Here is a 12,101-nt window from a genome sequence, read left to right as displayed (position 1 = left end):
AGGGAGGGAAGGAAGAAAAAAAGAAAAAGGGAAAGTAATTTTAAGTTACTTTCTAATCAAAAACAAAAGAAGCCCAATTCAAAAATAAAACTCAAAAATAAATTTTAAACCCATATTCTTCTACTAAGGTTTATGTCCTATGAATTACAGTGATATTATCTTGTGCCATCAGTAACATTTGAAAATCAAAGATTTGAAAATTAACCAAGAAATACCATCTTATATTCCTAAACAGTTTGTTAGTACTTTAAATGACAAAGTTCAACTCACTAAATCGTTAAAAGAACTCTTTGTTCATAATACATAATTTAAAAATGTTATGATATAAAATTATAATATTAACAAATTTTAGGAACATTATTTAAGGGAACAGGAAAGAAGTGTTAATGCCATAATAATATGACAGTGTTACTTGTGGTAGTCTTTTTTTTTTTTTCAGACAGGGTTTCTCTGTATAGCCCTGGTTGTCCTGGAACTCACTCTGTAGACCAGGCTGGCCTCAAACTCAGAAATCCGCCTGCCTCTGCCTCCCAAGTGCTGGGATTAAAGGCATGCGCCACCACTGCCTGGCATTTGTGGTAGTCTTGAGTGCCAGCTTCAGTGGCCTGAGAACACGCTTCTACATGTGTCCTCACTGTAACACACTTCTACATGTGTCCTCACTGGAACACACTTCTACATGTGTCCTCACTGGAACATGCTTCTACATGTGTCCCTGTAGGAGGAGCTAAGGTGGGAGGAGTTAGGAGAGGAAGAGGAAAAGGAAGAGGAGGAATTAGAGAGGCAGAGATGTAGGAGGATGGAGAACCACACAGGTATGGTGAGCAGTCGTGGGGAACAACTTATAATTAGGTTAGCTAATTGGGATACAACTTTCTTTGTATGGGCATCTTGTTATGAATCATTACCAAACATATAAAGCCTTTGATTAATCTATAAGAATTAGAGTCTCATTCTCTTACTGGGCCTGCATGGATGATGGGATGGTCTGGGCAATGCCCAGCCTTGCAGAGACAGCGTGGAAGATTGGCAGAGCCATCTCTCACGCTGGCGTCTTGTGGACGGCAGGGCTGGTATTTCTGGTGGGCCAGTTCTAGCTGCAGTGTGCACGTGGCCTCCGGACGAAAAACATGGCGGCTGAGCTAGGCAGAGCCGCTGCAGCCTAGATAATCGGGTTGACCAGTGGCCGATGTTTTAAATAATTACTTCAACATGTCCTCACTGGAACACGATTCTACATGAGTCCCTACTGGCATTTCCTGAGACCATCCGATGGCGATGAGGAGGTTGCCTACCAAATGAATGGGCTGGTCCTTTAGTTCATTCATAATATGATGTCATTTTTGGGGAGCAGTCAGAAGTAGGAGGTGGGCCCTTTGGAGAAGGTCACTAGGGGCATGTCTTCCAGCCAGTATCTTTCTTGACCCTCTGCACTATTTTCTTTCTCTGCTTCTTGGCTGCCATGCCTCCTGGCTCTGCTTGATGCCTCCTTAATATGATGCATGGAACCCTTTGAGACCATGGGCTGAAATCAATCTTCCATCCTATAACTTGTTTTTCTCAGGTATCTTATCACAGTTACACAAAGCCTGAGTATAGTCATCTCCAATAATATGACTAGGAATGACTTCCACTTCCTCCTGTGATTGAATGTTTGATTGTAGATGGCTGATTTTTTTTTTCTTTTTGGTATTTAAATTTTCAATGTAAATTTAAAATAATGAACTAACTTGAAATTTTTAGTGAGAAACTTAAATATTTTAAAACTTCGCACTTAAACATAATAGTAGGAAGACTGAATTAAAATTATGCATATATTTCCTATGTATGACCTTCAAGAATGTGTAAATACACATAAAATATTCTACAACATTTGTCTAATATTTTGAAATGGAAATTGGCAATCTTTGGTAAGAAAACTGAAATGAGACCAAATTTGTCCTATAATGAGAAATGATATAAAAGGAATCACATCTGTGATGGTTTGTATATGCTTCGCCCAGGGAATGGCACTATTAAGAAGATGTGGCCTTGTAGGAGTAGGTGTGGCCTTGTAGGAGTAGGTGTATCACTGTGAGAGTGGGCTTTAAGACACTCGTCCTAGCTCCCTGGAAGCCAGTACTCTACTATCAGCCTTCATATGAAGATGAAGAACTCTCAGTTCCTTCTGCACTATGCCTGCCTGGATGCTGCCATGTTCCCACCTTGATGATAATGGACTGAACCTTTGAACCTGTAAGTCAGCCCCAATTAAATGTTGTTCTGATAAGAGTTGCCTCAGTCATGGTGTCTGTTCACAGCAGCAAAACCCTAACTAAGACAACATCCTTCCCTTTGGAAGCAGCTTCTCATTGGAAGCCATGCATGAGAGCACTCACCTAGCTCTGAGCTGGAGTAGTCACTTATTATCCATGGAAACACGGGGTACTGGGACAGGTCATTGCAGCTGCGGTCGGCCAGGTTGTTGAGGTGGAGCAGGTACTGGTAGTTGGAGAGGTGCCCTCGTTGCCACTGCAGCATGTAACTCTCTGCTGTGTGTTCCGCAACGTGGTGTTCTGAGGGGAGAGGGGACTTGGAGGTCACTGCCCTTCGCAGGGCACTGGCTAGCTTTGACTTAATGTGTCAGAACAAGCCTCCTGAGTCTAGCTCCTTCCACAAACTTCTGAATTGTTCATTTGTTTTCCCAAAGACTCAGGAAAAGAAGTTATTAAGCATACTGAACTACCAAGCCACTCCCAGATATGACGAAACTTTACAAATACTGAGAATATGGAGTAACACACAAGTATTCTATTGCAACAGATGACAAGTCCACAGTGAGTAACACAGAGTTCTACTGAACGTGCTGGGTTTTGACAGTTTTAAGAACCATGGCCATTTGTGCACACTTCCCCCACATTTTTTATGAAACCAGAACAAAACCATAAGGGGTTAATTAACGTTGTTTTAGATTCTGAAGAGGTGGGCTACTGCCAGTTTGTCAGCTACATGTTCTCTATGATCCCAAGAATGACAAAACTCCAAAGAAAAAGGGGGATTTTGCAGCAGGACTAAGTGTCAAATCAGAGCAACCCAGAAGGCCAGTGTCCCTGGAAAAATGGCCTCTTAGTGAAAACTTTGGATTTAGAAAGGCTGGGATGACTCAACTTTCCCACAAAGGAATGCTTTTGCCATTTTGTTTAAAGAATTCTGCTTTTCTGAATGTAAACTCTTTCCTGGATGCACCAGACAGCTTAGCTCATACGCTGTGTTGCTATTTATGTACTCTTACTTTTTACCAAGTTTCTAACTAACCACCAGGAAAGGCTTTAAAACATGAAACATTTCTTTATTTTAGCTTTTGGACCCTTTGGGGAAAGCTTGAACAAACTCTGAAGTGAGCTTAGACAGAGGGAGCGGCAGCCGGAGGGCAGAGGGAGCGGCGGCCGGAGGGCAGAGGGAGCGAGCGGCTTTGGCAGCAACCTTAGCATTTACCTACACACAAACATCCTCTCCCACCTTAAAAAACCCTCTGGTTTGGGTATTTACAAATTAAATCATGACGTGACTGGACACAAAAACACATGAGTAGACTCTTTGTAACTCACTCAACTTGGAGGTCATTAAAATACAGACATATTTAAACATATTCATCAAGAGCTTTAAAAACACACAAATGAACTATTACCGAAATAAATTCACATTTCTCTTGTTCTTAAGATATTATATCAGAGAACAAACAAGAATAACTACGGTGAAGTGACGTCTGTTCTCTTACTTGCTGTCCCAGTTTCTTAGGTACTTAACTACCTTTAATAACCGAACATAAAGAGACTAGCAAACCTAGGTACGTGGCAATATAAAAGTAGAGGTCATCTCTGTCTTGAGGCTCATAGAACTTTAGGTATATGTCAGAACACAGGTCGTCTTCTGTGCAAAACACTTCCAAGCCCTAAAGATGCAGAAAGAATAAAACAAATAGCACCATTTCATTTCATTCTGAAATCACACATGTAAATAATCTTAAAAGTCAGTTAAGCATCTACACACTTGAACTTTTGACCTTCATTACATTGACAATTTGATTCAAGGATATTCGTCTCTATAGTAACATGTGTTATCTTAAAACTTCTTGCAAACAATGTATTTTCTTTGGTACCAAATACTGTTACTATCTCTTTTATGAATTTACTAAAATTAGATGACTCATCAACCCACATTCCTTTCTTGGATATAAATGTTTAGCTTTCTTGTACATGTTAAATAACCATGAAACATAACAAATTAATAATCAAATAGCCCATTCAATTATGATTATTAAAAAAAAAAAGCCATGAGCTGAATGTTTTCTCAGCACACAGGAGGCCGATGCAGGAGACCATCAGCTCCGGGCCATCTGGTCTACACTGTAAGGTCACGGCTCAAGAGAAAAGACAACAATAAGCTTCGTGAGCTTCAATATGCTGGAAAAGTACGGTTGGATAAGACAGCAAGGAGAGCCCAGGTGGTCCTGGGTTCAGCCTACTGGCATTAGCTAGGGAAGTTAGGAAGTTAATCCTGATTCACAACTGCTTTCTGTGTCTGTACAGCAGCTGTGATGGATGCGAGGGGGCTGAACCAATGGGAACTCTGTTGCTTTGTTGTCTGCTCTCCTATAGTAAGAGCACAAGATTCTAACAGTATCTGTTCTCCTTGACTTTCTACCAACATTAGAAATGGACAGAAAATAGGTAGCAAAGTGCTTGAATTTCACAAATTAAAAGTACAAAAATGAGCTAGTTATACTTTGCAGAAGAAAATGAATTTATATCGATGTCAATTCAAAACACCTTGGAATCATCTACTCCATGGTGATTAGTTTCTAAGGCATATGTGAGACAAATATAAGTGTGGTGTGTGCATAGTAAGGGAAGTGGTGGGAAGAAGCAGCTGAGTGCTTTAACGGTTGTTCTTCCTAATTCTCTTTCATTGAGCTCAGAGGCTACATTAAACGCTGTGGCTGTATGTCTGTACCTTCTTACTGTACTAAAGGACTTTGAGAATCTTCCCAGTCTTACTCTGAGACCCAGCTGCAGTGGGTACAAGGTGGGAGGAATGCTGGACTGCTCTGCAAACACTGTTCTAGCCTCAGGCCAGGAGCTCTGAAAATTCAGGAGTGAGAAGCTTAAGAACTCTATAGTCTTTTTGCTCTTTGAGAGAAAATATTTTCTGCAAACGAACCTCTTATTTCCAGAAAAGTTATTCTTCTATCAAGTCTAGCTTTCACATGCTTACATACAGCACCTGAGATTCCAGGCCTGAGGAGGGGCCTGTAAGTCAAATCAGCTGCTACATTGCAGGCTTGACAATCCCCCACAAGCAACTGAACTCACCAAAGGCATGAGGCCGTGTCTCCTTTTGTAAATACGCCGGACATCTTGGAGTGTTATCTGGACCACAGGTTTCTTTAAAAAGTACAAAGACGGTGTCAAGTGTCACCATTGTAGCTCAATTAAAAATTGTTCATTTGTATCTTACAGCAGGAAGGGGAATATCCACAATCCTTGCCTTCCCAGTGTGCTGTAGGGAAACACCTAGAAGCGATCTTGAACAAATCATACCTGGTTTCACATTCTACTGGGATGAGTTCCTAAGCCTATCAGTAATCTCAGATGTTAATGGTACCTTCATCTTTCAAGTTTCACAAGGGTTACTGAATAGTGTGGAATATTCAGGAATGAGCATAAATAACTATTCAAAAAGTCTGCTCCTTTAAAATATAATCTGGCCGTCTGTCTGGTTGTCTGTGTACCTTGAAGTGTATGCATGCACCTATGTGTGTAGGGCTGCATGTTTCATCACTCGTATGTAAGGCCGGAAGGGATCATCAGGTCTGCTCTCTCTCCACCTATCCTTTGGGGCAGGATCTCTCCCTGAACCTGTCTCCACCTGTCTCTGAGCTGAGGTTACTGGTACGCGTGGAACGCCATGTGTTCTGTAGGTACCAGGATTCTAGCTCTGGTCCAGAGGACTGGGCAGCACATGCTCTAACTACAGAACCACTGCTCCAGCCCTCAGGTTCTCTGGGGCTTGCTTTGTCCTAACATCTTTTTTTATTTTAAAGAATTATGTTTTTCAAAAAAAAAAAAAAAAGAAAAAAAAAAGAATTATGTTTTTCATTTCCTTAATATTACAGAGTATTAAAGCCATAAATTAAAACTGTTTCTTTTTTAAAGAAAAAAAATTGATTCTCTGGAACTTGAAAACAGAGAATCAAAATTAGAAAATATGGTCTGCTTAGATAAAGGCCAAACTTCTACATTCCTGCTCACAGGTGACAGGAAAGCCAGGCTATGCAAGAGTGAGGAAGCCTGGCCGGGGTTGGGAATAAACATATGTTCACTATGTCCCCCGAGGCTGTGGTGCCATGCAGTTTCTGTAAGTTTTTGACCAAAAATAGTAATAGTAGTAGCCGGTATCAGAGAATACCATGCCAGCCAGCCATGTGTCATGTCACTGGAAGCTTTGCTCAGTATGTGCCACCACCTAGTGGACAGAACTGTTATGACACCATGTCTGAGGGGTTTAGAGCCAATGACCAGCCTGGACTATTCCCAGAGCATACTCTTCTTCCACAGAACACATCCCCTATGGTTAAGGTGCCCTGAAACTGGCACAGCTGTGTGGCCAGAGGGAGGAGACTTGTCTTGTTATCATGGCTCACTCAGAAAAGAACGGTCTCTGGAGAAGCAGCAAGTCTTGACTAGTGTTAGTGTACAGATCTGATTTATGTTCACTTCCTGGAACAGTTTTAGGTCTAGTGTTCTTTTCAAAGAAAAGATGGTTTCCTAGATGGTGGGGAGGGGTCCTACAGCTCCAGACTGTGGCATCTTACATGACTCCACACTGGCTGTGAGAACCTTACACCACTACTCAAGGAAGACAGAGAGCTACTGTCTGCAATGCAGGGTAACAAGCAGCTCCCCCGCCCCATGCTTACACACAGGCAAGTGCACATAGAGGATCAATTTCTCATTCACCACAGAACTTCCTTGGTGTCTTTTCCTGTGCTTCCTAACAGAAGGACTCTTGACTCATCCATAATCAGGAGGAGTGGACTTTCTTTACACACTACTAGGTACAAGGTTCTGCAGAATGGCTGAAATTCAGGTGAGTGTGCACCTGACTCCAACTACACAGGGCACTAGGAAGTCACACTGCTGCACAGAGTTGAAAAATGACTTTCTCCAGCCCCAAGATGTGAGGGCTCAGTAATTATCATGTCAGGTTCCTGGAAAATCTAGCTGAAAGACAGAAGCAAGCACTGTACATGGCCCTGTGATCTACGTACCGGGTACCCGTTGAGAGGCTGGAAATATAGGTTGGTGTCTGTAATGCACACATGCCCAGGGTTTGTCACCAGAGGTGTTACCATCTCTGCTTTGCACTCCATGTGCAGCTTTTCAGAAACGCTTTGGAACCTGCAAAGATGGTGTGCGGCAAAAATAAGAACTGATCTACTGTCTAGGCTTAATCACAATGTAAATGTGCTTGCTTATCTGTCTAAACACTACAATTATAAAGTGGCTGCTTAAATAAAGTTGACACGCTTTCACATGGCATAATAGAGGCCTGGCTTTTTTATTAATTGAAGAGCAGACATATCACAGAAACAAATATCTCCCAAATGATCAGTCCTGAAGCTTGTTCTACATCCATGTGACTTCCTACTTTCATATGGTTAAGACCTACTTTTAGAGCTGAGAGCCGAAGTGTGTACCTCTTATACCAGCACTAGAGAGGAGCCTGAGGCAGGAGCTTGGGCTACAGAGAAAGACCCTATTGTTAGCACACTAACTTTATAAGGGTTAGAACACATAAGTACAGTTGCTTTTAGGTCAGTTTCACTTCTCCATATAAAACCACTCAAGGATGCCTTTTCTACTCCTAAAATGCTTAACTAAAAAAAAAAAAACAAAACCTCCATTTCTGATTTGTGAATTAAAAAAGCAGGGTGGAAACAACTAAATTATCAATATTTTAGGGTGATTACATAATTGAATAACTGGATTAAAAGTAAATCTCAGGGGCCTAGAAGTGTAGCTCGGCACTAGAGCATGCGCTTCTCACGCAGGAGCCCTGGTTCAATCCTGGCACTGAGTTAAGAAAGAAATCTCTTAATCCCAGGACATGACGCTGGCACAAACTTTCCTCTACCTGAAAATGTGAAAACTCAAAGAGACCCCTAAAGTCTTCGTGAGTCCTTAGAACCAATCAGAAACCCGAGAGCGCAAACATATTTAAATGACCTTGGCTTTCAAAAGGGAAGAAACAGACCAACAGGTCAGAGGCAGGAGGATGGCAGTTTCACAGGGGTGAGACAGTCTGCAGGCTTGGACAGCTCCAATAATTCTACAGTCATCGCTGTCACCTTTAGCGTATCTCTCCAGAAAATGACAAATGAGTCAACAAAGCACAACAGTGCTCTACGCCCTCGGAAGGACCCTCAGCCAGATGAAAGGGAATCAGTACTGCAGGCAGAGGCTGAAGAGCTACAGACATTTCCTACCAGGACCCAGGAAATAGTCACTGAGTGAACATGTATTAAAACAGCAGAGGAGTGAGACACAAAACATTTTCTGATCAAGTAATATTAATAACCAGCAACAGAAAGATAACTGCAAAATCCTCAGCTGTGTGAAAACTAAGCAACATACTTCTAATCACCTATGGACAAAAGAAGAACTGGCAGCATTAATTACAAACTGGGTGATGGAAACAGGTCCTGAAGCAGTTCTTTAGCAGGGACCTTCTAAGATGAAGCGCTACTGTAACAGAAGAGGGTCTGATGCCCACTCCTGCAGCCTTGCTCCTAGCAGCTACAGGAAGCCTCCTTTGCTCTCTATAAGCTGAAGAAAGAAATCAAAAGAGCGGACATCAGCTTTAAGTAAAATGAAAGACTAGAAAATTAAGACAAAAGTCATTATTACTTGAGGTTGATAAGACTGGTAATCCCTTTACAACACTGACAAAGGAAAACGAGGGAACAGAAAAAGTCTCACCACAAGGAAGGGACGAGGAGGCACTACTATGGTCTGCTAGCATTAGGAAGACATGCTACCATGGGATGGCTCAACTTCTCTCCCAAGGGACTTGAGAGACTTGTCTTCTGACTTTCACATGCAGCCCACCCCCAAATACATAATAGTCTTTTTTTTTTTTTTTACAAATGTTAAAGGCATTTAGGAAACACACGTGGCTCATAGGTCAGATAAAATGGACACATTATTGAAATACACACTTTATCAAAGCAGATATAAGAAGCAACTTGGAAATTAAGTAGTCCTGCATCTAATTTAAATAATAAGATCAGGGCTGAAGAAATGGCTGAGCAGTTAAGGGCACTCGCTGCTCTTGCAGGGGATCTGGGTTGATTCCCAGCACCCACATGGCTGCTCATATTCATTTGTAACTCTAGTGTTAGGGAAAACAAAACCCTCTCCTGGGCTCTCCAAGGTACCAGAAATGCACATGGTAAACAGACACACACTCAGGCAAAACATTCATACATATTTAAAAACAGACAAAAGATAACATCAACAAAACATAAAGAAGTAAGAAGAACTGGTGTGCTGGTCTGAATTACATCACAGTGCTGAGGAGATGGAAGGAAAAGAATTGTGAGTTTCAGGCCAGTTTGAGCCACATAGCAAGACCCCCTCTCAAAATGACAGTGAAAATAAACAAACAAGCCACATTAAGTACAACCTCCAAGAATACAGTATATTTACATAGTTTTATCTACAAATTATAAAACTACTGTAAAGAAAAAGTATCTTCTTGTAAACACAGGATCACAGCGAACATACGAATCCATTCTGTGAGGTCAAGAGATCGTTGTACCAAAACAAATATTCAAGAATGACAGAGCAATGTTCCCAAGTAGATACATGCAAACAAATCTGACTAAATGCCAGCAAAGCAAAGAGTCACACAGTGTGCTCTTAAATAGTATTTTTACATAGTTCATTTAATACTAAAAAATCAATATAATTTACAATAAATGAGAAGAAATGATCTCTATAAGTACAGAAAAATTTACAAAATTCTATATCTTTTATTGAAAAAAAGTTTCACCAAACTAAAAATAAATGTCCTCACTGTGACAATGATTGCCTATGGAAGTATTCACCCAGCATCACTCAGTGATAAGTCTTAGCGCCTCCTCCCCAATATCAAGAATAAGGCAGGACATCTGCTTCCAAGATATCCATTAACAAAGTAGTGCAGTGAAACAACAAGCAAAAAATAATCAGAAATTTCTGTGAAACTGTCCTTATCCAGAAACAACTAAAAACAAATACCAAAAAAAAAACCTAACCAAACTAAGAAAAGCAAACAAAAATAATCTAGGATTCTCTCATGCATGAATTTAGAAATGGCAGGTTACACAACCTATATATAAAAAAGAATTTATTACATTTCTATGCCAGTAACAAATATTTGGAAAAAAATGGAATCAAGCAAATACATAGGAATGTATACAGATACACACACACACACACACACACACACACACAACTGTGGTGCCTAAGTTCCTTATCTACAAGGACACAGTATTTGCATGAGTTGTAGCCACCTCCTTTGCAGGTTGAACTGATGGCTGAGAGCAGCTAACGCCCTCCAGGTGCCACATAGGCTCCTTGTGCCTTGTTACACTATCGAAGGGATAACGACAAAAAAAAACCACTTGAATAAAATGCACACCCACACAGCAGAGCAGTGACATGAATATGCCAAGGAGCATAGCAAGACCCAAGGGAAACTGGAAGTACATTAACAAATACATACCTCATAAGTCATAGGATATCCGTGTTCATTAGATTATCCTTTAAGACTGTCAGAATTTGAAATTTTCTACACAAAAGATAGTAAAACTATAGTCCTATTTCTTCAAAAATATTAAGTATTACTTCAAAAATATGAGGAAAGCTTATGTTAGCAAGTTTACTCTCACTTTTTTAGACATTATGCACATAAATAGAATATTTTATTTTATACTATAAAGATTCCCCTCTAAATCCCCCAGTATAATATTCTAGGTTCTAGACAAGTAAATTAAAACTTTCAAAGTGAACCACTTTTTAATTTTCTTAAGATGTATTTATTCCATGTTGTGTTCATGAGTCCTGCTCACATGTATACCTGTGTACCACATGTATACTTGGTACCCTAGGAGGTCAGAACCCCTACACGTAGAGTTAGAGACAGCTTGTACCACCAGATATCAATAGTTATTGTAAAGATAAAGTAATACAGAAGAATATGACATAAAATTATAGGCAAATAGCCCACATCTAATTAATATAAGGCAAGAAATAAACAAAAGACTAGGATAATAAAAAAAAGCACCATTACTTTCAGAAAATGTACTGCATGCTTAATAAAGGCAAAAAAATCAATGGGAAACCATTAGAACAGTAAGTGTACTTTCTTGGTCCTGTGGGGATGATAGGAAAGTACTCGATGAAATTTGAAGGGTCAAAGAAAGACTCTCCTGAAGAACTGATAGCTAAGCTAAAATCAGAAAGTCCAGTTAGCCAGGAGCAAAAGAGGCAGGTACATGTTCTCAGCATGAGAAACAAGGAGCTAAGATGAAGGAGGAGAGGAAAGAACGTGAGAGAACAAGAGAACAAGAGAACAAGAAGTGTGTGACCAGTAGGATCTGCTCCCTTTGCAAGCAGCCAAAGCCCAGAAACTCACAAGAGCAAACCTCCATCTGGAGCTGTGAGCAGCGAGCAAGCACCACCATGGAAGAGGCTGAGACCATGCCAGCAGGTCATCTTGTACACTGCAAGTTCCAACAGTCAAGTGAGAAATGTGTTCTTTACACCGGACAAATTTTAGTATGTCATTGGGTTCAGGGGTGACGAGGAACTGAAGAGGGAAGCCGAGCATTGAGAAGATGGACTGAGGGTTGCTATGGTGCACTGGAGCAATCACAGTGGAGAAGACACGCTGATGGGCTAGAGAGATGGCCATCGTGGGAGTGCTCGGGCTTTATAGTGGCAGAGGTCAGGAAGGAGAAGGGCAGAGGAAGCTCCAAGATCTCTCATTCCTAGGCTGAACCATTCCCTGAGAGG

General features: G+C 40.9%; 1 protein-coding gene across 4 annotated transcripts in view; it reads right to left on the bottom strand.

Moving 5' to 3' along the window:
• Nsmaf (neutral sphingomyelinase activation associated factor) overlaps positions 1-12,101 on the bottom strand; it is a 53,575-nt gene that overhangs the window by 23,915 nt on the left and 17,559 nt on the right. For all 4 annotated transcript variants that reach the window (XM_028769168.1, XM_028769197.1, XM_028769188.1 and 1 more), the window contains exons 10-13: positions 7,310-7,439; positions 5,352-5,423; positions 3,823-3,931; positions 2,379-2,555 (exon numbers count right to left, since the gene is read on the bottom strand). In XM_028769168.1, coding sequence (XP_028625001.1) covers positions 2,379-2,555; positions 3,823-3,931; positions 5,352-5,423; positions 7,310-7,439 — 488 coding nt within the window. The remainder of the gene's footprint in view (positions 1-2,378; positions 2,556-3,822; positions 3,932-5,351; positions 5,424-7,309; positions 7,440-12,101) is intronic.

The sequence above is a fragment of the Grammomys surdaster genome, unplaced genomic scaffold (assembly GCF_004785775.1).
Source record: "Grammomys surdaster isolate TR1022 unplaced genomic scaffold, NIH_TR_1.0 64, whole genome shotgun sequence".
Lineage (NCBI taxonomy): Eukaryota > Metazoa > Chordata > Mammalia > Rodentia > Muridae > Grammomys > Grammomys surdaster.
Note: the sequence above shows the minus strand (reverse complement) of the source record. Positions and strands in the feature narration are given on the sequence as shown.